The sequence below is a fragment of the Electrona antarctica genome (genome assembly GCF_951216825.1).
Source record: "Electrona antarctica genome assembly, chromosome: 6".
Lineage (NCBI taxonomy): Eukaryota > Metazoa > Chordata > Actinopteri > Myctophiformes > Myctophidae > Electrona > Electrona antarctica.
In genome coordinates this window covers 17,428,389-17,451,400 of record NC_136811.1, presented here as the reverse complement: position 1 = coordinate 17,451,400, position 23,012 = coordinate 17,428,389, and the positions used below count along the sequence as shown (strand labels likewise).

Genomic DNA, 23,012 nt, shown 5'->3' with positions numbered 1-23,012 from the left:
TGCCTGGCAGCCGTTCTCATTACAGGTGAGGTCAGACCAATAACATGGTGCTTAAATGCAATTAAGTGTGCTAATGATCTCATTACAGCTCGCTGCCGCTCACCGCACCGAACATTAGAACAAGAAGTTCAGCCCCGATGAGTCCGGATATGATATGATATGATATGATAAGAGAGAGCGAGAGAGAGAGAGAGAGAGAGGAGAGAGAGAGAGAGAGAGAGGGTCAATTGTTATAGACGGAAGTGGATGATGATGAGGAAACTAATGACTCTGGCCTTTCTCTGTATAAGTTATATAACACTCCCTCCCGGCTGTTTAGCATGAAAGGTTAGTGGCAGCGTTTTGGTCACACTCCCCCCTTGGGAATATATACTTTACCGCGGACACCCATTTGAAATGAAAAGACTTTGTGCCAGAGACCTCCAGAAGAGACGATTTATGTTTTATGAAATTATTTTAAAAAATCACTCACACACAAAAACATATGCAGATTTACTATAGTTCACAACGTGTTGTATTGTGATGCATTGTGAGCTTGTATTCTTTTGTAGAATAGTATAAAACGGATGAAACCCACTGGCATTTGTACTGTAAATCGTCACTTATGGAGGATATATCCGACCGTGCTGACAAGTAAAGGGTATGCAACAGTCACCTGGGTGTATTTTTACATTTCGGTGACTCACAGCTTCCTCGTCTTGCTTTTTTTGTTTTCCAGAGCCTGTTATGAGCTGAACGGTGGATTCTGCCAAGACGCCGCAGAAGAAGACATGCAGAGAGGACGGTGGCAGAGCCATTACATTAAAAACACAGCTGGTTCTGGATGGGAGACGAGCGGCTCAGCGCAGAGCAGAGCCATCATCTATGCTTACCTGCATCCTCACACCTCCGGGGCACCTTTTAACAATGCCTTTCTCCGCCCTCTCCGGTGACTTTTGGCCGGCGCCGCACAGGTCCTCCTTCTGTCTTTGTGATTCACGACTCAGCCAGTCCATGTTCCCCCATGCCCCTGACCTCCCTGCCGCCATGCGGCCAGCTCCATGAGGCTCCCAGAGCCCGACCCCCTGTTTGTCCCTGAGGCCCCCCTCCCCACTCCATGGAGGCCGAGTCCAGCCGTCCGGCCGATGGGGAGCGCTCCGGACTGCAAGAGCATCGGCCGGTGTCTGCCGAACCGGCGCTGCAGCCTCCCAACCCGCGCAGAGGAAGCCTGGGGCGTCTCCACCAGCACCGGCAGCCCAAGCGCAGTGACCTGCTGCTGCGGCTGCAGCAGCATCAGGCGGTGGCGTGGCAGCACTCGGACAGCGTGGGTCCCTCGGGAGGAGGCAGCTTCCTCTCTCCACAACCGTCCTCCACCTCACCGCACTCCTCCGGGTCCTCCTCCGCACGCAGCGAGCAGCACGCCTCTCCTGGCCTCCAGCCGCAGCCCAGCCAGGAGGGGGGTGGCCCGGAGGCGGGCGGCACGTCCAGGCGGGGGGACAAGAAACCCCAGAAGCCAGGGAAATACGTGTGCACGTACTGCGGCCGTCCGTGCGCCAAGCCCAGCGTCCTCCAGAAACACATCCGCTCCCACACGGGGGAGAGGCCGTACCCTTGTGTCCCCTGTGGATTCTCCTTCAAGACCAAGAGCAACCTGTACAAGCACCGCAAATCCCACGCACACCGCATCAAAGCGGGCCTAGCGTCCAGCCGCGACGAGCCCAGCCTGAGTGGCACCGAGGCCGGGGGCCCGGGAGAGGAACCGGAAGAGCCCACGGAGGGCGAGAGTACAGACTCTGAAGAGGAGACGGGAGAGCACCGCCACAAGGAGAAAGCAGGCCAGAAGAGAGGTAGTCAGGAGCCGCCAGCGCCAAGAGCCCCCGAGGAGGCCCCGAGACCCGAGGACTCCCAGGCGGTCAAACAGAGGCTGGCCATGAGGCTCAGTGAGAGGAAACGTGGGCCCCTGGGAGCCTCTCCCAATAACACCCCCTCCTCTTCCCTCTCCACCTCCTCTTCGTCCTCCCTGGGCCCCGGCAGCAAAGGCAGCACAGAGTCCGGCTACTACTCCGGCTCGGGCAGCACCGAGCTGTCCCAGGTCAGCCCCCCCAGCACCAGTGCCAAAACGTACGCCGAGATTATCCTGGGGAAATACGGGCGTCTGCCGCGCGGCGGCCCCCATCAGCAGCACCTACAGCCTCTGTCCTCCGGGGCCGACGAGAAGGGCATGTCCTTCAGCGTCCCCAAGACCCAAGTCATCGAGCACATCACCAAGCTCATCACCATCAACGAGGCCGTGGTGGACACCAGTGAGATCGACAGCGTCAAGCCGCGGCGCTCCTCTCTGTCCAGGAAGAGCAGCTCGGAGTCTGCCAAATTCAGCGCCCCTAAAGATCCCTACGCGTATGACCCCAAAGGGGAGGCCCGGGGCCCCAGCGGCCTGGGCCACCCGCACGGCCTCGACGCCGCCCGCGACCCGTCCTCAGTGCCTCTGTTCAGAAGCCACTCGGTGCCGTCGTCTTCCAGCCAGGCGGAGTCGTGCGCCCCGGCATGCACCCTGTCCCCGCGAGGCCACCCGCTCAGCCACTCCCTCGACGAGCAGCAGGCCATGGTGGCGGAGATGAGGGCGGGCCAGCACGCCCAGCGGTTGCTGAAACGCCAGCCCGCCATAGAAGTCCCGCTAGGGGCGGAGCTGCTCCTGGAGGGGGCAGGGTCATCTTCCTCCTCCTCCTTCTCCTCAGCCAGAGGGGCGGAGCAAGAAAGAACGCCACAGCATCACCCCCACCACCACCACCAACAACAACAACAACAACAGTTTGATTGTGCGGCATGTGGCGCCCCCTGTCAGGAGAGAGCGAGCTATGAGGCCCACCGTGCCGCCTGCCCCAGGCAGCCCAGGCTGGAACCAGAGCGAGGGAACGTCGGAGGGACGCAGAGGGAAGACCGCCCCCAGATGATGCACTACAAGTTCAGAGCGCTGGCCATGGCGGTCCGGAAGCGGAGGAAAGAGGAGAGCCTGGAGGAGGACCCTCCCAGCCCCCTGCAGCCCCCGGGCTGCTCCACCAGCCACACCCCCTCAGGTCGGTTCAGTAGAATGATAGCACCTCTGTCGGGTGGAAACCTCATTATGTCCAGGATTCAAATTCAAAAGTACCAAAAGTAGCAGATCTCACAAGCTCGAAGCGCAGCGTGAGTTTCAAGCGTGTGGATCTGCTACTTTTGATGCTTTGACGAACAGTATGATACGTACAGTTATAATATGGAGATGAGATATCCCTTAAGGCTGCAACTATCAATGCCGCAGTGCCGCCAAATATGTATCAATTTGGTTGTCCTTGGCACGAAGGACAACGGTTTGAGAACCATTGATTTACAAAACATTTGTAGAATCTGCCTCGAGTCTTAATGGGTGAACTCTGGGAGAGTAAGAATGGAGCCGGGTGTTTACACTCTCAGAGTTCAATTAAATGAACACTGTGCAGGAGGAACGGATGCTCTGGGGGTGTTTTGTCATGTTTAGTCTGGCAATACACTGCAGACATTTGAATTGCTAAACAGAAGTTCCCTGCAAATTAACATCAGTATTAACATAAACGGCAGAGCGGTTCCTCTTTGATGTGAAGCACCAAACAAACATGGAAATATGAACGGATAGCAGAGCTGCCTTATGGAAACACCACTGTATGCCATGATATAGCAAAAGTCTATTATAAAGGTGCTGTAAAGTGATATGTTTTTTAAAATATTAAATAAGTGCTCTGTGCTATATTGTGTTTGTTCAGTAACAGTGGTTATACTCCCCAGCTCTCCAGCTCTTTTAGCAAACGGAAAATACATGTTCAGGCCAGGATATCAATTTCATCCATTCAGGAGAGAGTGAAACTGGAAATGAGTTCTCTCTCGTGATTGGATGAAATTGGTATCCTAATCCTGGTCTCTAAACTGCCTCCCCCTGGCCAGCCGGGGCGCCTAATAGAGGGGAAAGAAACTGGTTGGAATAACGTGTTCCTTCCACGCGCTACGTCCAACCAGGGAAACTCCCCCTGTCAAGTGTAAAGGAGCAACTTGGACACTCAGGCATGAAGGATGCATGAGTTCAAGTCCGTTGCTCGCCCCATGTCCCGCATATATGGGGACTAGGTTGGCGGAGGGTGTGTAGAGCCCAGGATCACATTAGATAATTGACACAGGGGTGAAAAATGGGTTACAAAATCGTGGGATAAAAATGAAATTGGTATCCTACATGGACTGTAAATGAATGGACAAAGGGAGCCCCATTGGTTTCTACAGACTGAACTTCTGGTCCCAAAATTAAAACCGTAAACGACTGCTATAGGTCTTCACTCAGGCACACCTAACCTGTGCCATCCGTCCACTCTCACTCTACGCTCCTCTGTTTCACTTCCGGGTTATCAGTGAGGTGGGGGCTGTTGTTGTGAGAACAGTGATCAGTAGTATTAGCTCATCCCCGTAGCTCTCGTCAGAAACGGTTACATGTCCGGCACGATGCGAGACAAAGTCACAAATGATTTACGATCGTCGGGATGTTGCGACGGCACACCATGGACAGCGCTCGAAGCTTTAGGCTTCGTACACACATAAAGAACAACTGTGCTGTGCTCTGCCTGTGTTTCATGGACGCCCCAATGCTTTTCCAATGGAAGTCATGTGGTTTGACCAAACACTTGTGTTTGATTGCCCCCCCTCCCCCCATCACACACAACTGTTTGGTCAAACCACGTGACTTCCATTGGAAAAGCATTGAGGCGGCCTTGAAACACGGACAGCACAGAGCATGTTCGTCTGATATGTGTGTACGAAGCCTTAGAGATACAGGGCTTTGAAAATCATGTTATAATGGAGGCTCAATGGAGCTGGATGGAAAAAATCCCATAGCTGGTGGGGACGGAGGAGCTCCATAGCAACCCGAGCAATGCTAAAAGGTAAATTGGCGGTCACCGCTTTCATATATGGATTATACGGGTGGGTACGAACATATTCGTAGATGGCTGATGCTGTACCCTAGCCTATAGGGGGTACGATTATATTCGTAGATGGCTGATGCCGTACCCTAGCCTATAAGGGGGTACGATTATATTCGTAGATGGCGCAGATAGATGGTAATATAATCGAAGGGCAATGTCCGGCAAATCATGGGGAAAATAAGGAAACTAGCTCTTCCTATATATGTCCGCAATTTAGAAACCGGATGCTAGCCCCTTTGGTATCACACCCGAAACGTAATGTATTTTCTGTTTACCAAAGACTGGACCCCTAGGCCTGTTATTGTTTAGCTATGATCACCATCAGAACATAGAGCTTTATTTTGAACAAAACCTTTTTGTTTAACCAGAAAATATGCCTTGAACTAATCGCAATAATGTTTCGCATAATCATCCTAATCACTTAAATTCCATTCCAAATTTCCATATATTTTTCAAAATACTTTCAAAAATAGGGGTTTATACACATCTACAAGATCAAAAGAAGTCACACGTTTTAAGCTTGTATTTCCACTATTCAGTTATTTGTCAGTATGCCCTGTGCACCTTTGTTGCTAGCATGCTATTTAACGGATGCTAACTAGACAACCAAGGGTCGAATTAGTTTCTCTTTCGCAGAAGCACAGAGAAAAAACATGGAACATGGAAAAAATAACGAATTGCTGGTAATTGCGTTAATGGGTGAGTAAGAGATGTCATAATTGTGGTTTGTATTGTTGCTAGGCGTTCCCTTTCAGACCGAGCCCACACATCAGGACAGGAAGGGCGTGTCCGTCATCCAGCACACCAGCTCCTTTGAGAAGCAGGAGAGCATGATGTCCGCCGAGTGTCCGCCTCACCACGACCCCTCGCCGCAAGAGAGTCCTGCCGCGCCGCCTCAGCAACAAGCTCCGCCCCCACCGCAGCCCAAAGCCTCGGCCCTCCCCACCTCCTCCCCCCGCCTCCTCCAACGCCAACCCAACATCCAAGTGCCAGAGATCCTTGTCACCGTGGAGCCTGACGCCGACATGCCATCTGTATCACCCCCCGCCACGGTGACCTCGTCCAAGGTACAGGATTATTCCAGGAGTTAGTGCTTTGGCTGTTCACTAGTAGGACTGCAAACGTCCATTGTTTTTCTTTTTCTGTCATTATATCATTTATTGATTTATCAAATAATCGAGAAGCACGTTTATTTCATATACAGCAACGATTTTCTGCAGAAATAGTGAAAGTAGCCTATCTGCATTTGGCTCTCAAAGTGGGGTCCAGGGGGGTCCCCAGCTATATTGATAGTTAGGGACCCAATTGACCCTTATGGGTCTGTAACAGTGTACAATGGGGTCCCTGAGAATTGCTATAGAGCCACACCGAAAAATCCGTGGGCTAATATATATCAATTTTGTGGTCCTTGACATGAAAATGTTTGAGAACCACTGGTACTGTGTATATATATATATATATATATATATATATATATATATATATATATACATATATACGTATGTCTTGCTTATAGTGCTTATATGTTTCCTCTTCATCTCCATAAAGGTCATGGTTCTCCCATTGCGTATGTACTTGTACTGTATGTTGTTCTTCTCCCAGGAGCCAGAGAAAGTGGAGGAGTTCCAGTGGCCGCAGCGCAGCCAGAGTATGGCCCAGCTCCCCACCGAGAAGCTGCCACCAAAGAAGAAGAGGCTCCGCCTGGCGGAGGCCTCGCAGTCGTCGGGCGAGTCCAGCTTCGAGTCGACGAAGTCTGTGCCTCGCAGCCCCAACCAGGAGGGCAACGTGTCCTACACCTCGTCCCTCCCCGTCTCCGTGGAGGAGGCGGGGAGGTCCAGTGGCCAACAGGGTTCCCAAATGCTGATGGTGCCTTCCTCGTCCTACCAGAACCTCCAAGGCCAGCGTGAGATGCGGCGCTCGGCCTCGGAGCAGACCCCGGCCAGCCCGCAGCAGGCGGACCAGAGCGCCGAGGCCAGGAGCAAGTCCTTCGACTACGGCTCGCTGTCCCCTCAGCACCCTGCGTCTGCCTGGAAGGAGCGGAGGAAATGTCTGCTGGTGAAGCACGCTACCCTGGGGAAACCCGAGCAGGAAGAACCCAGAGCGGAGAGCCCTAATCCCGGGCCCTTGTACTCCAGCCACCCCGCTCGCTACTCGCCTGAGGCCGGCGTCGGCCGCCTGACCCCCGAGGCCATAGGGAAGACCCTGCAGCTGTTCCAGCCTCACACCCTCCCTCTCTCTCGGGGTGCGCTCGCCCTGCAGCCCAGAGCCTGGGAGGGGTTCCCTCATCGGCTGCTCCCCGCCCCCGACATGGTGATCTCTGAGGTCCTGTCCAGCTCCGCCCGGATCGTCCAGAGAGCGTTCCTGCAGTCGCACACTCCCCCTCCACCCATACAGATCCACATGGCCGAGCGGCTGGGCATCCCCCTCCATCAGCTTCCGTCGTCTCTCCTCCCCATCCATTTCCCCCCAGGGTCCAGCACTGCGTACCTGCCCAGACCCTCCAGACTCACCATCCAGGTCCCGTCCCCCAGGCCGTCCAGCTCCTCCATGTCTCCCCCTGCTCCTGCTCACCACCAGTCCCTGGTTCCTCGCTCCTCCTGCCAGTCACGGCCGGTCATCATCACCTGCCTGGCCCAGCTGACGCCGGTGGTGTCCCTGGTGGTGCCGGTGCGTCTCCAGACCCACATGCCCCACTACGGCAGCGCCATGAACACCACCCTGTCCCAGATGCTGGCCTCTTCTGCCCGCTCCCAGGATCCCATCTGCTGCACCACCATGGTCATCATGGGTCACCTGGACAAGATGCACAGGTCCTACCTGAAGATCCCGGCGCCGGACATCAAGAGCTACCTGCCGCTGTCCCTGCCCGCCGAGCTGGCCTCCGGCTCGGGCTCCGACGAGGGCTGCTGCTACGGCCCCCTGGGGGCCGGGGGCAGCAAGCGCATGCTGTCCCCTGCTGCCAGCCTGGAGCTGAGCACCGAGGCCCAGAGGCACCAGAAGAGGGTGAAGGAGGAGGAAGAGGAGGAACAGAAGAGGGAGGGGGAGCAGGAGGAGGAAGAGGAGGAGAAAGAGAGCAAGGCCATGGGGAGTAAACTGGAAGAGGGAGAGGAGGAGGCGAAGGGGGCAGAGGTGGCCAGTGTGAAAGTAGAGGGGGACCAGAAAGAGGAGCCGCACGTGCCAAAGGAGGAGGAGGAGGAAGCTACGAAGGAGGCCAAGCCAAAAAGGGAAGAGGAGGTGACTGTGGTGCAGCAAGAGGGCGTAGGTACAGGTAGGCCTGTCACGGTAGTAATAATAACCTGGTCGCAATTATTTGAGCTAATATCAATAATCGCTATTTATCGATTGATTACTTTATTAGTCAAAGATAGATAAACATCACAGAAGTACAGTAACACTTGGACTATAAAAGGATAACACAAAAAGGTCCTGGTCATTGTGTGTTCAATTCACCAGCAGAATATAAAAACATTTATACATGTCATCAAAAAATACATATAATGTAGCTATATTTACAGGAGAAAAAGTAAAAAGAAAAAAAAAACGGGTCGGCAGTGTATGTTTCCTCATCAAGGAGATGTAATATCTAGCTCCACTCCGAATTGTTTGCATTTATATGTATAAAACAGCTGGTTGAAATTAAGTGAAATGTCATATTTTACATTATTTCCAGTTGTTGTCCAAATGCTCTTTGTAACCACTTGTATTGGACATTTAAGGGGACATTTGTCAAAAGCGTTGAAATACTTTCAGACATTTTCAAACCTTTTCAGAAATACTCGATCTGCAACCTGTGAGCTTGTAGATAATTGTAGAAAATTCCGAAAATGTTTGATTACATCATGATTGTATTAAATGTATTGTATCCCTGTATGCTATCCCTGGCAATAGCACATCATTTAATTATTTCTTTATCTTCTACTTAACATCTAATGATCATGACAGCCCCAGGTGGAAGCCGGGTGTGCGCGCAGCGCAGCAGCGCCCCCCAGAGCCCGGAGGGACCAGTCGTCACCGCCGCCCCCTCCTCCTCCTCCTCCTCCTCCTCCTCGCACCCGAGCCTCAACACAGCCACCACGGTCAACTGGTGCTACCTGAACTACGCAAAGCCAAATCCCGCGGCCCGGGAGGACCCCCGCGCCTCCGTCTACTCCGGCTGGAGCGTCAGTGTGCACAACCCCAACCTGCCGGGCCTCAGCACCAAGGTGGCCATGTCCCTGCTGTGCTCCAAGCAGAGGCACAGCGCACACACCTACACCATGGCCACTGGCACGCTGCAAGGCCCCCCCGACAGGCCCAAGCTGACTGCCGCCAGCACCTACACCATGGCCACCGGCCCGCTACAAGGCCCCCCCGACAGGCCCAAGCTGACTGCCGCCAGCAGCAGCACTCCGCACTGTGTGTCTGAGGTAAGTATACTGCCAGTGGTGGAAAGTAACCTTAAGTACATTTACTAGGGGCGCCGACGCCGTCTCTACCGAACTTGAGCCACGGGAAACACTAAAGGGCCGCAAGTAGCCGTGTCGAGTGTTGCGAAGTTAGGTAGAGCCAACTCAGCCTCGATATGGACAGAATAGTAAATAATGTCAAACCCGAACTCTCCCAGCCACGGTGAAATAGCACTTCCGTACTAGTGAAAGCCACGCCTCCGTCGTGGTCAAAGCAGTAGTCGTGTAATATGTACAGATTTGGGGGGTTTTCTAGGCGTGTATAGTACGGAATTGCAATTCCGTGCTATTTTGCCGTATTTCTGTGAGATGGGGTTGCTTTCCTACTATGCAGTCATATGGTGCCACACCATATGACTGCCCCCTGGTGTTTAGGGGGGTCCATAATCTCAGATTGTGAGATGTGTCATGCTTGCACAGCCACATTCAATTCAATTAAATGTTTTTCCCATTTATAGTTTTACATACATTAACTTTTTTTCTTTTTCTTTTTTTGAATGTCATCGCAATGAATAGTTTATATTTGATGAAAGTGTCTGTCAGAAGAAAGTAGTCCCAGACATTACTTTAGGGCATGTACTTAGTTTACTTTCCACCAGTTACCTTCCACCAATGGCGTGTGATTCTGCAGTGTTTAGTTCCAGCGTGTGTGAACGTGCCTGTGTTGTGTCTGGAGTGTAGGTACACGCCGCCCCAGCCGTCGCCCCCGTCGAAGTGAAGGAGCCACACCCACCGCCCCCCCACAAGGAGGACAAGAAGAAAGGGAAGAGGGAGGAGGAAGGAGCCTCCACCTCCAAACAGGGCGAGCAGCCCCCCCACGTCCGCATCTTTGAAGGCGGGTAAGATGAGATGACATGAGATGAGAGATGAGACACACTTTTATAGGATTCTTCAGGGGTTCTCAACCTGTGGGTCGGGACACCGAGGGGGGGTGGGGTGGGGGGGCACATGGTTTTTTTTGGGGGGGGCGTAGGGGGGAGTGTAGTGTGTCTGGCCCTTTGGGTGTTAGTGACAATACGCACTGCGAGTAGGGTAACACGCCGAGGGGGCAAACATAATGTGCCAAAAAGTGCCAAGCCGACCCTCATAATAACATTTTCTCCACGGCTCTGCTGTGTAATGACGATATAAATGTATGCGAGTAGGGCAACCAAATCGTCAGCGACGTCCCTGTCCAAGCCGTGCCACGCTTCAAGCTTACGGATCTGCTACCTTTGTGTGACACTGTAGTATGGTCAAGTAGGGACTTTCTTTTACGAAAAAATACACAAAGTTTAAATATGGAGATAGAGGTTTCCGCCCGACAGCGACGATATGCAGTTTTACAGTACAGTTATCCCTGATTTGTACTCTCATGTGAGCTTGTACAGTAGATGCTGCTATTTTCAGTTGCTTGAGAGCAACTTGCGTTTCAATACCATTTTTATGTGCTGTGTTATAATGGCAGCAATCACAGTATAGGCACGGATCAGGTGCTGCAGGGGGAAAGTACTTTAACCCGGAGGGGAAGCCGGGCAGAGAGGGTGATATTTGATCACTGCACGTATACGTAATCCTACAGAGCCACTCAGCGGGGAATGTGGAAAAGGAGGAAGCGGGACGGCGAAACAGTGCTGCCTCCTCCCGGTGGGGGCTCCTGGGGAGCAAGAACAGCAGTGGCAAGCAGCGGGAGGAATACATTGGCAACATTTAAATGTAAATTAAATGTTTGCGACTAAATTGGGTAAAAAAAAATTAATTTCTAAAAAGGAAATTGTCTCAGTCGCATGGAAACCTCATATGTCCAAAACTGTAATATTTCAGGACTCAAATTCAAAAGCATCAAAAGTACTTGCTTTTGTGTGATAAGGTAGTATGATCAAGTAGGGCACTAAAAACACAAAAGTTAGATTATGGAGATAAGAGGTTTCTCCCCAACAGCATTGAAAGGCTCATCGTATATTGCTCCAGTCATCATGTGTAGGAGACGAGTCGCCTTCCTGCCGCTGTGGAATTGACGGCTTTATACAACTCACACATACTGCTAGGAGGAAGTAATATTCTTCACACAAATATTCTTCCACCTCTTAAATGTGGCTATTGTACCAAATGGGGGCAATCGGTCTGATTTCTCACTGGAACACCTGGAGTGCTTCTCAGATTGAATGGGGGGGGGGGGGGAGAGAGAGAGAGAGAGAGAGAGAGAGAGAGAGAGAGAGAGAGAGAGAGAGAGAGAGAGAGAGAGAGAGAGAGAGAGAGAGAGAGAGAGAGAGAGAGAGAGAGAGAGAGAGAGAGAGAGAGAGAGAGAGAGAGAGAGAGAGAGAGAGAGAGAGAGAGAGAGAGAGAGAGAGAGAGAGAGAGAGAGAGAGAGAGAGAGAGAGAGCAGATACAGTCTAGCAGCGCGGCCAGAGATGTAAGCGGGGGGGGGGGGTATTTTTAGCAGCGACAGAAGAATTGCGCTGTATGTGTGTCAGTGAGCAGAGCGGCAGGCTGCCCCTCAATGAATGCAACAGAATCATGTCACTCCTGAGACCGTTCCTAACAGCTTGGCTTTGCTCGTCGTTTGCCCGTCCTCGTTGTTCGACGATTGCCGCTTTCGCTGATTGAGTTGTACCTCCGGTAATTAAACCTCCTAGGCAGAGAATCACAGTGAATGTTGTACAGTGCAGAATGTGGACTGTACACTATAGGGGCCTTGGAGATATGACTTCAAATCAATAGCACTGCACTCGGGTGGTAAAAGTGGTGCAGCAGTAAAAAGTGCCTGGCTGCGATACCGCAGAGGTTGGGGGTTCAAATCCACCACTGTGTATCCGTGGTGGATAGTGGATACACCGTCTATATGAACACAATTGGCTCGTGTTCGGGGAAGAGAAGGGAAGCCAGGCGGGGAGGGAGGGTGGTACTCAATATTACGGTTATTTAAAACTTTGAATGATTATAGAGGGTATGCGCATGCATGATGTGAGTGGAAAATTGAGTGACATATCGAGTGGCAAAGTGGGTTTAACGTTGTTTAACGTTGTTTAATGCAATCAGATTGGACTTTTCTGTTTGGATGTACGGGCTATCAAGGCCAGAAAGTAGTTTTTTTTGCCACTAAGTAGTATTCCCACTTAACTTCCGGTTATGATGATGATGTCACGCGCATACCCTCTATTAAAAACGGGTAAATAGCTGATCTACGAGCATGTTTATTGCTATTTTTGCACACCGCCGTTGTACAACGATGTATAATACAGAGCTTAAGTCTTGTCAGTTTGTTGATATATTTCAAACAGTTTGGATATGTTTTGGGTTAATTGCCTGGCCCTGCTGTCCGTGTCGTCGGTGAGAGGTGGGGAGAAGCAGATTGCAGTTCTTCCATAGAGAGGACAATTCATAGCAGGGACATAAACCATCTGTGGTTGGTTCCACTGACTGCGGGGTCTGCAAATAGCCCTTCAGTAAACATTCCAGATTGCATAAACAACGTTTTTATAGAGTGGATCTAAATGTGTAGCTGGATTTTTATTTTTTAAATACGCAGCCTATTTTTGAGTTGTTGGCCATAGGCAGGCTTCCCTATCCTTCTCTCTTAACCCATTTCAACCGGGAAGCATCTGCAAAATATCAAAAGTGTTTCAGAAAACTCTTACGATTTAGAACATTGATAATCAAAAATAGCAGATAGCTCACAGCACGTCATTTCGTGTTGCGAGCGATCTGCTATTTTTGTAACATTTTAGATTTTTTTTAATCATTTTATTTTTACACAAACCTTCTCTCCTTGCACAAAACCTTTTCAGACCGGGTGGTTGGCGCGGCCAAATACGTATAATTGTGGAGGGTTCTTGGCACCAATAATCTTTTAGAACCACTGATTTAGAAGGTTTGTAGAATCGGCCGCAGGTCTTGCTGGGTTATAAGCTGACTGCTGTTGTTGGCAGGGAGGCCCGGACGCTGCAGAAAGGCTGGCATTATGTGTTCGCTCCACTTTGGAATAGAGTGCATGGAGGACGGAGGGAACTGCTTGCCTGCCAGGGGTGAACTTTGGTTTTTTGGTGGGGCTTCCCCCTTCCAGCCTGCCTCCATAAAGAGGCCCTTTATGTGAAGAATGGTGTGTGTCCAACTGTCCAGGACCTGCCAGGACCTCTTATCTCAATATTCAAACGTTTTGTGTTTTTTATTTTGGGAAATTAACACCCTACTTCATCATACTATGGCGCACAAAAGTAGCAGATATACAAGCTCTTTGCGATCGCGTTTCGAGCTTGTAGATCTGCTGCTTTTGCTACTTATGAATTAGAATCCTGAAAACTCACAATTTTGGTCATATGAGGTTTCCACCCGACAGAGATGTTATGTTGTTTTTTTGGGGGGTAAATTAATGCTCTACCACCGACCATCCGAGTTTCGGATCTGATTTGTGATTTTCTTTTTTTAAATCGCGATTAGAATATTAACGTTTCTGGCGAAAGATATGGTGGACAATGGTGGTCTGCGAGCCTGGAAAGCGGATGTTGAAATGCTGTATTTTCCCCATTTTCTACCACCAATGACCACAGGGCAGCAGTCAAATTGTTAATGTCCTCTCTCTGTCTCTGTGGCTCTCCTCCCAGGTACAGGTCCAATGAGGAGTATGTGTATGTGCGCGGCCGCGGCCGGGGGAAGTACGTTTGTGGCGAGTGCGGGATCCGCTGCAAGAAGCCCAGCATGCTGAGGAAGCACATCCGCACACACACAGACGTCCGTCCGTACATCTGCAAACACTGCAACTTTGCCTTCAAAACCAAAGGTAAGATATATATATATATATATATATATATATATATACATATATACATATATATACAGTATATACGTCTCATAATGCACGGCGTCCGTTGCAGTTACGGTGATTAAGTGCATTGCGTTTCATACACCTATCCATATACCTATCCAAAAAATCATAGCACTCCATCTTTAACACTCGATCGGACGGGGTTGCATTTGTTTAGACCACGTCATTTCCGGGTGTACCCTTCTTTGGAAGTGCTAGGTTCACTCACAGGGTGGGGAAGAGCGCCCTCTATTGGTAAACTCTGAAAACACCACATGACGAATGGCGGTCGATTGACGAATTGACGAATATTTGGCAGTCTTTAAAAGAGTTTTCCTTGTGATACCGATAAATAGTAACTTAAAAGTATACTATGTTAGTTTCATTGATCGAAGCCCGAACATGATTGATTGATTGATTGATTGATTGATTGATTTGATTATAAAAATAAACATGTTTTGAAAATGCACGCGGCCCACCCATCTGACAACTTAAAGGGGATTTTCTCCCTAAAGCTTTTTTTACAAAAGTAAATTGATAATTATGTATATTGACCAAAAATATATATAAAAAAAAAAAAAAAGATATAGGGGAGCTGAAGCAGCAGAAGGAGCTGGAGCTGCTGCTGGAGGGGTCTAACGCTAGAACTCTTATTCAATCGTGCAATTGGTTTTTGTTTTTTGTTTACATGTTCTAGATGATGTGACAGCAACACTCCATGCATTGTTGATACTGCACTCTTCCTGGTCTACGTGAGCTGACGTTAGACCCCTCCAGCAGCAGCTCCAGCTCCTTCTGCTGCTTCAGCTCCCCTATATCATTATTATTATTATTATTATTATTATTTTGGTCAATATACATAATTATCAACTTACTTTTGTAAAAAAAAAAGGTTTAGGGAGAAATTCCCCTTTAACGTGGTGGCCGGACGTGTTTTGGATGCATGCACTCGATACATAGCCTCCCCAACTTGCAAGAACGTTTATTACAAACGATAGTCCAACAAACGAAATCCAGCATGATATGTGCATCATGGCCACACGGTCAAGCGTGAGGCACTCAATCCTTTTCCTTCTTCCGTCCCAGGGAACCTTACCAAACACATGAAGTCAAAGGCTCATGGGAAAAAGTGCCAGGCCATGGGAGTGTCTGAGTCGTCATTGGACGAGCCAGAGAGCGAAGAAGCAGGTTTGAACCTTTGGCTTTGGGTACTATCCACCATAGACATATATAAAGGCTAGATGGCTCAAGGCGGAGTATCTGACATAGTTTACCCGGCGGCCATCTTGCTGAGCGGCTACAGTACAGTATGTTCTATGGCAGCTCAAACAAAAATACTCATAAATCGCTCAAATCTTGATGGATTTACAATAAGGTTGGTATATTACATTTTTTTTTAAGTATGCAGACATCTCTCTCAGACGTTTATAACAAACCAAACCATTTGAAAATCGGTTGAAAATTTAGCAAGTTATGGTTATTTAAAAAGTACATGCCCCATAGACACAATGTTATGCTGCACCCCAGTAAGATGGCCGCCACGTAGCGACGTCGCTCTGCATTGGCCAGCAGTGCAGGTGAGCCATCTAGCCTATCTATGCTATCCACTGTTTACTCAATCTGAGAATCCCGGCCTGGGCCGTGGCTCAGCGGTCCAGGCACCTTGGCCGGTAGTCTGAGTCTGGCAGTAAGCCGCGGGTTCGACTCCCGATCCCGACGGCCTTTACTGCATGTCACTCCCCCATCTCTCTCCCCCATTCAAGTCAACAATCTGTCTTAAGACACTACTGTTTACTTAGCCATTATTCGCTTAAGCACTTTAAAACTTGTAACAAAATGACATGTCGTAAGCGTGTAGAAACTGTAGATCTGCTATGATGAAATGCAAAATAATAGCTTTTATCTCAAATAATATTGCAATTAGACAGTTATGTAATAATTGTGACAGGTCACATCCTCCTCTCCTCTCCTCTCCTCTCCTCTCCTCTCCTCTCCTCTCCTCTCCTCTCCTCTCCTCTCCTCTCCTCTCCTCTCCTCTCCTCTCCTCTCCTCTCCTCTCCTCTCCTCTCGCCTCCTCTGTGTCTTTCTTACTGACATCACACTTCATTCATTAGAGCCAAGGACGTGCCATTCATATGTATCCATTCACAGGGCTGCTGTTTGTGTGTTCATCAATAGAGGTACAGAGGGTGCTAGCCAAGTCCTGTTCTCCTCTTTTCTCAGGCGAAGTTGTTTTACAGTGGTTAACGGGTGCAGTGGAAGCTTTGTTGGGCAGACAGGTCACTAGGCACACCGCCTTGAGCTGGTTCCCAAAATGTGTGCTCATGTTGTGTCTTTCAGGCCATTGTTTCCCAAATGTGTCAGGGACTAGGGTTGGGATTCTTTAGGAATTTAATGATTCCGGTTCCTTAACACTTCTCTCCTTTAGAGGATTCTGGCCTTGGAGGTCTGTAACTCTAAGAGTGTACACATGGAACCAAATGGACGGGCTGATTTGGTTCCATGGTGCCACTCTCAGATGGTTCTGAGATAAAAATGTTTGAGAACCATCGGTATTGGGGGCACGGTGGCACAGTTGGTAGCGCTGTCGCCTCACGGCTAGAAGTCTCCGGGTTCGATTCCCACTGGCGGGCGGTGTTGGCGCTGGTGGCGTGTTCTCTCCAATCCTGGTTTCTATACTGCCTCCCCCTGGTCAGCTGGGGTGCCTGATGGAGTGGAAAGGAACTGGTTGGAATAATGTGTTCCTTCCACGCGCTACGTCCTACCGGGGGAACTCCCCTTGCCAGATGATAAGAAGCGGCCTGTCTCACTCCTCGTGCATTGATTCATTCCTCCGGTTCCGGATCCCAACCCTAGTTCACACCCTATTTGACATAAACTTTAGGTCACATGTTTTCAAATGTGATCACTGTTTGCTAATGCCTGGTAACCAGAATGAATGAATCTGTAGTGCTATGATTGATTACATTGCTTGGTTTGAGTACATATGAATTTGTATGAAGCTAGGATTCGATTTGTAGGGGTTACATTTACAAATTGTTTTGGTGTCCCCGCAGCAAAGATAATAAGACAAACTATGTCTACGTGCATCTGTTCCAACAGGGGGCAGCGAGGAGCGAGTGTACGGCTCCGAGGAGCAGGAGGAGCATCAGTTCTCTGACGTGGACGGCTCCGACGAAGAGGACGAGGACGAAGAGGACGAGGAGGAGGACGACGAGGAGGAGTCCTCGTCCCATGACGACCCGCCGTCTTCCTGCTCCACCGACACCCGTCGCTCCAGCAGCGGCAGGCGGTCCCAGCAGGGCACGCCCCCGGGCCTCAGCCCTAGCCGCAGCCAGGAGCCTTCCCCCAGGAGGCCGTGGCCTGGTGGCGGGAAGGCCGCCTCGCCGGGCAGCCGGAGAACCGCGTTCTCGCGCCGTGGCGGATGGAACGCAGGCCGGCCACGGCGATGCTTCTCCTCCCCCAGCAGCGGGAGCTGCTCCCCCAGCCGCAGCCTGTCCCCCAGGCTGGAGCTGTCCTCCCCGGTTCGCAGCCTGTCCCCCAGGCTAGACCTGTCCTCCCCCAGCCGTAGCCTGTCCCCCAGGCTAGACCTGTCCTCCCCGATCCGCAGCTTGTCCCCGAGGACGGACCTGTCCTCTCCCGGCCGACACCTCTCGCCGTCCCCCGAGAGAGGCCCGTCACCCATCAGAGCTGCGTCACCCCTGCGCCGCCTCTCCTCCGGCGGGTTCCGGACGGCCAGGAGGTCCCGGGTCTCTCCCTCGCCACTTGGGCTCCAGCACAGACCTCCTGCTCTCCTGCCCTGGGAGAGCCCTGGGACCAACAGCACCTGGGTGAGTTCCACTGGATTTAGCATTGCTTTTTGACAGAATAGATGCGCAAGGGTGCTGCTTTAAACTTTTAACAAAACAAAAGACAAAATAAATAAACATTTTGTCTTCACCAAAAAACATCACTTGCCCTACCTTTGACCAGAACTACTCTCAGCACTACCATTGTAGGTTCCCATTTCCAGAGATTATGAAAAAGTTCATGAGTTATTGTATTGATGGTGTCTTTCCGCCCTCTACAGGAGAGAATTGGTACAGCAGGCGACGTGCCAATGTCTCCAGAGGCCACATTGTTCCCTCCGGCCTTCCGCCTGTCCCCCAGTGACGGCCACCCTGGCCACCAGGCCACGGACTACGTCTTCAGCCACCTCCCTATGCACTCCCAGCAGGCCAAGGTACCCTACCTGATGATCCCCATCGGGGGCATTCAAATGGTCCAGGCCAGACCCCGCTCGCACCCCACCACCACCCACCACCACCTGTCCTCAACGAACTCTCCCCCGTCGGCACTGGCCAGGTTTGAATTGTCTTGGGGCTGGACCCCCAGAACTCAAGGGCTTAGGACTCCTGGGCACCCCTGGTCAGCGAGCCAGGGAGAAGGAACCAGCCGGTCAGCAGCAGTCAGTTGTTCCAGACCACAGTTAGAGACCACGGACTCAAAGCAATATGGCAGCTTGTATAGCTTCACCCACACACACCACCGCCACATGCCCAGGTGTGTAGCCGTCACCGAGACCGCTGAACGCTGCTGCTCGAGAGACAGTCACTCGAGACTGCCCCCCAATCGGGCCACGCCCTTGCCCTTGCACGCCATTGGACAGCCGCCAGCGTGGGAGGATTCGCAGTCTGTTGCTGAGCCGGTGGAAGGAGGAGCTAAGGGAGAGACAGAAAGATCCGACCGGAGCACTTGAGCCTGATTCGTACCGAGTTCCACGCCACAGTGTCACTCGCTGACAATAACCAATCTACATACTCACAACGGGGCACCTCACAACACGTTGTGAGCTTGTTATTTTTGTTTGCGACACTCCGTGCAATTATGTATAAATCAGACTTTAATTAGTGTCTACACCTTGATGCACCATGCATCCATTTTTTGCTTTGTTGGTTCTTCTTTTCTTTTATTGCTTCGTTTTTATACAGTTTTCAATACTAAATGTTCGTTCTTTGGCAATATTCAGGTTTGTTATAAAAAGAAAATGCACTTTTTTTTCTCTCTTTTGTGGAAATAGTGTTTCTGTAAATCTCTATTTATCCCACATGTATCTCTATTGATACTCGCTTAATATCGTAATATCTATTTGAATGTGTCAAAGGAATATTGAATACAATTTGTAAATGACCAAAATCTTTAATCAAAAATAATTCCTTTTTTCTTTTCTTTTTTGTCCCAGTATTATTCAGACTGTACAGTTATTACTTGTGCCTTTTCTGTCTGGGTTTATGTTTTGAGATGTACAGTAACAGGTCAAATGAAGATGGGGAAGGCTGTGAATTTTTTTAAATAATATCCTGTTTTTGTTTTGTGTTTGGGAAGGGGTTGGGTAGGGTGTAATGTTTGATGTTCAGATTGTTTCTATTCCAGCGGTTCCCAACCTTTGCGGGATATAGCCAGTGGTGAAAAAAGGACTCAAATGTAAGTAAAAGTATCAAAACTGCAATGTAGATTTACCCGGAATAGTCAAAATACCAAAAGCTAAAGTACTCATTATGCAGTATGTCCCATTTCACATGCATAAAAAAAAGTTTGAAAATTGCAGATCTACAAGTTCACAATGGTCGCATTATGAGCTTGTATATGCTATTTTCAAATGGCCGAAATGTATATAGGGTTGTAGTGGTTAATGTATGTTTTCTAATAATCAAAATCTACAAAGTAACTAGTAACTAAAGTTAATTGAGTTAAATAATTGTTGTGGAGTACAAGTACAATATTTGCCTCTGAGATGAGATCGTAGGTTGGTAGAAGTAAAAGTATTGAAAATTGGAAACGCTCAACACTAAAAAAGAAAATCCTCAAATGTGTACTTAAGCACTTTCCACCACTGCATAGGGCCCGCTTGAAAATCTGAAAGGTGTTCGCGGGCCACCCATCTGACCACTCGTATGTCATATGGTCATATGGGTGGGCCGCGTGTATTTGATGATCAATGATCAATCGATTGTGTTCCAGCTTGTTAAAGCAGCACTATGTAACTTTCCTCTTCTACCCCGGATTTGGACCCGGTCATAAATGAACGCTTAAAAAATAAATACAATAAAAATGGCCTTTTAAGATTTTTAGGAAAAAATACCATGCCTTTTTTTTAATACCCTAATAATGTTATATTAATTTATCATAACATCTTAGTGTTTTGCCAATTATATACTGGGGCCCACTTGCAATATTCTCTCAGCCCACTAGTGGGCCCTGGTCCACACGGGTTGGGAATCGCTGCTCTATTCTAAAGGCCATTGCTTTGATGTCAGGGTAAGGGAGCGTCCAGGAGGCATTTGAAGGAGTAGAACTTGTCAAAGAGAAAATAATGCACTGAAGTTATATTTTTTATTACAAAACATTTTAAATGAGAACGTATCTCTGTACAAAGAGGAGTGTCCTTATTTATTGATATTTGATGACATTGGTCATTGTTTTTTGCTCCGATCCGGAATTTAGATTTACTAAATAAATTGTTATCTTATGCTTCTGTATGGGGGGAGTATTGCAACACAATAAAACATGTGGTTTGGTTGGAGACATTTTCCATGCTCCATGTTAATGAAAAATCACACCCGTGTGAACTGAGTGGTGCAAGGTCTTATATAGTTTGATCAGCTGTGGTCTGATGTAATGTCAGTGACCATGGCAACCATGCTCACCTGTACGTGGCCCCACATATAGGTACACACATACATAGACACATAGACACATAGATACAGAGAGTATCTATTTTTGAGTGGTTTGCACCACTCAAAAATGGTGAGGTCTGCTTATCAGACCCGTTAAAAAAGTCCCCATGCTCCAATGTTTGCCGTCATACCGACCCACCCTTTCTTCCTATCACTTATCTACCAAAAGTTCCTTATTGATTAGACCATTGGTTCCCAACCTTTTCATACTGAAGTACCACCTCAGAAAATATTTGGCTCTCCATGAGTCCATGTACCACCATAATAACTGATGTTAAAATACAGGAGCCCCTTTTGTTCCATTCCTAAGCCAATAATGCTGCTGCTCTGATAAAACTCTCTAATCACTAATCAGCAAAACTGATGATATTTCTAATGTGATTAATCCATTCTCAAATCTTCTATTAATGGCTAGGTGTGCTGTCATGCTTATTTCAGCACGGCTGGATAGCCTATTTCAACCAATTGCTTGGTCAGAAGAACTACCTGTAGTCATTTTCTCCTTTTTTTGGCGACTCTTGGGGGCTCAAGTACCACTAGTGGTACTTGAGCCCTCTCCTTGGGAACCTCTGGATTAGACACCATCATGCTCTTTTGAGGGTTGACCTCGCCTCCCTCTGGTTCCCAGCCCTCCAGGAGTGGATGGCTAAAATTGGAGCATATAAAGGCCTTAAAAAGCTTCCTTTTGGTTCCTATGAATCATTCTGGGGACCCCCTGGAAATCGGGGGTGCCCTGGAATGGCATCTTTCCTGTTTTTTGTTTATTTTCTGTAAAATTAATGCTGAATTATAAAGTTTCACACAAAAGTATTGAAAATACTTGCAATGTGCCACGTTGTGAGCTTAGATCAGTACATACAGAATTTGTTTTGATGTTCTCTGCTGGATAGCTGGATACTAGCCTCGGTACCATGCAGGCTTTTATTTTCGTTCGCTGGATACCAACTATGGAAGCGCCAGGCGAGCTGCTCTGCCATCTTCGCTGTAGTTCGAACATCATTTCTTTGGGAAATCCCGGATTGGAGCTTTTTAAGTGTGTCTTTTTTTCATGCAGTTCTTGTGACTTGAAATGGAGATCTGTTGGCTGGTCGCCAGAGGATCAAAGGGCCTGCGGATTTTGCATACAGCTAAACTTTTGGTCTCGGAACAAATTAAATAAAAAGTGCACCTGTTTGTGAACATTTCTGAAACCTTGTGTTTTGTTTTCTTTACCTGACTATACCTATAGTGTAGGCTCCAGGCATGTGCACATATAGCCTACTGTAGTGTACACTCTCTCGTCACTATACCTATAGTGTAGGCTCCAGGCACGTGCACATATAGCCTACTGTAGTGTACACTCTCTTGTCACTGTAATTTCACAATTTGCTGTTGAATATTGATCGATCACAACATTTCTGATTGACAGACACCTCTCAATAATCGATAATCAAGCAAATGCCCTTTAGGGCGAGGTCACATGCACGCATCCGCCTGGGTGACGGCAGACTGCTGGGCGAACATATGGAATTAATTCTGTACTGGCCATATATGGAGTGTGTCTTGAGTGTACAGGGTTTGATGAGGTCAGATGATCAGCACATGGAATGTCAGAACAGGTCAGCTCTATATATGGAGATCTAAGGGTGGCAGCGGGGGCAGTGTCTTGAGTGTACAGGGTTTGATGAGGACCCAGGTATAGGGCCGGGCATTCATTTTCGGGCCTGTAGATGATGAACCAGTCTATGGCTATCCAGGGTTTGATGAGCTCAGTGTCGTGATCTTCATATTATGGAGACGGCCATATATGGAGAGTGTAACGAGGTGTGATGGACTGCCGGTGCGACAGGTTTTGCAGGTTTTCATAGTAATCTGTGACCTATGGTTGCAATTATTAGTTTACCGGTTTAGATTAGTCTCTGTCCTCTCTCTCTGCCTCTCCACTGTCCTCTCCCTGAAGCCTTGAGCCTGAGTGGCATCACCTGTAAGGACCAGATGAACTAGGTTGGCCAATGAGCTCAAGACACTGACTACACACTATAAAAACTAGGTTTTGAACCCATTGGGCAGTATTATGCGTGTCTTAAGTACCAGGTCTTGTGACTTAACTTAAGACCTGGAGGCATGGTCAATG

General features: G+C 49.0%; 1 protein-coding gene across 4 annotated transcripts in view; it reads left to right on the top strand.

Annotated features, from left to right (window-relative positions):
- Positions 1-19,391, top strand: part of hivep3b (HIVEP zinc finger 3b) — a 78,272-nt gene extending 58,881 nt beyond the window's left edge. For 3 of the 4 annotated variants that reach the window (XM_079504009.1, XM_079504007.1, XM_079504008.1), the window contains 9 exons: positions 719-3,053; positions 5,700-6,025; positions 6,561-8,226; positions 8,901-9,364; positions 10,085-10,242; positions 13,984-14,159; positions 15,270-15,371; positions 17,286-18,013; positions 18,253-19,391. In XM_079504009.1, coding sequence (XP_079360135.1) covers positions 1,097-3,053; positions 5,700-6,025; positions 6,561-8,226; positions 8,901-9,364; positions 10,085-10,242; positions 13,984-14,159; positions 15,270-15,371; positions 17,286-18,013; positions 18,253-18,921 — 6,246 coding nt within the window. In that variant the 5' untranslated portion in view covers positions 719-1,096 and the 3' untranslated portion in view covers positions 18,922-19,391. The remainder of the gene's footprint in view (positions 1-718; positions 3,054-5,699; positions 6,026-6,560; positions 8,227-8,900; positions 9,365-10,084; positions 10,243-13,983; positions 14,160-15,269; positions 15,372-17,285; positions 18,014-18,252) is intronic. The other variant, XM_079504010.1, reaches the window with a different exon arrangement.
- Positions 19,392-23,012: the final 3,621 nt, after the last annotated feature.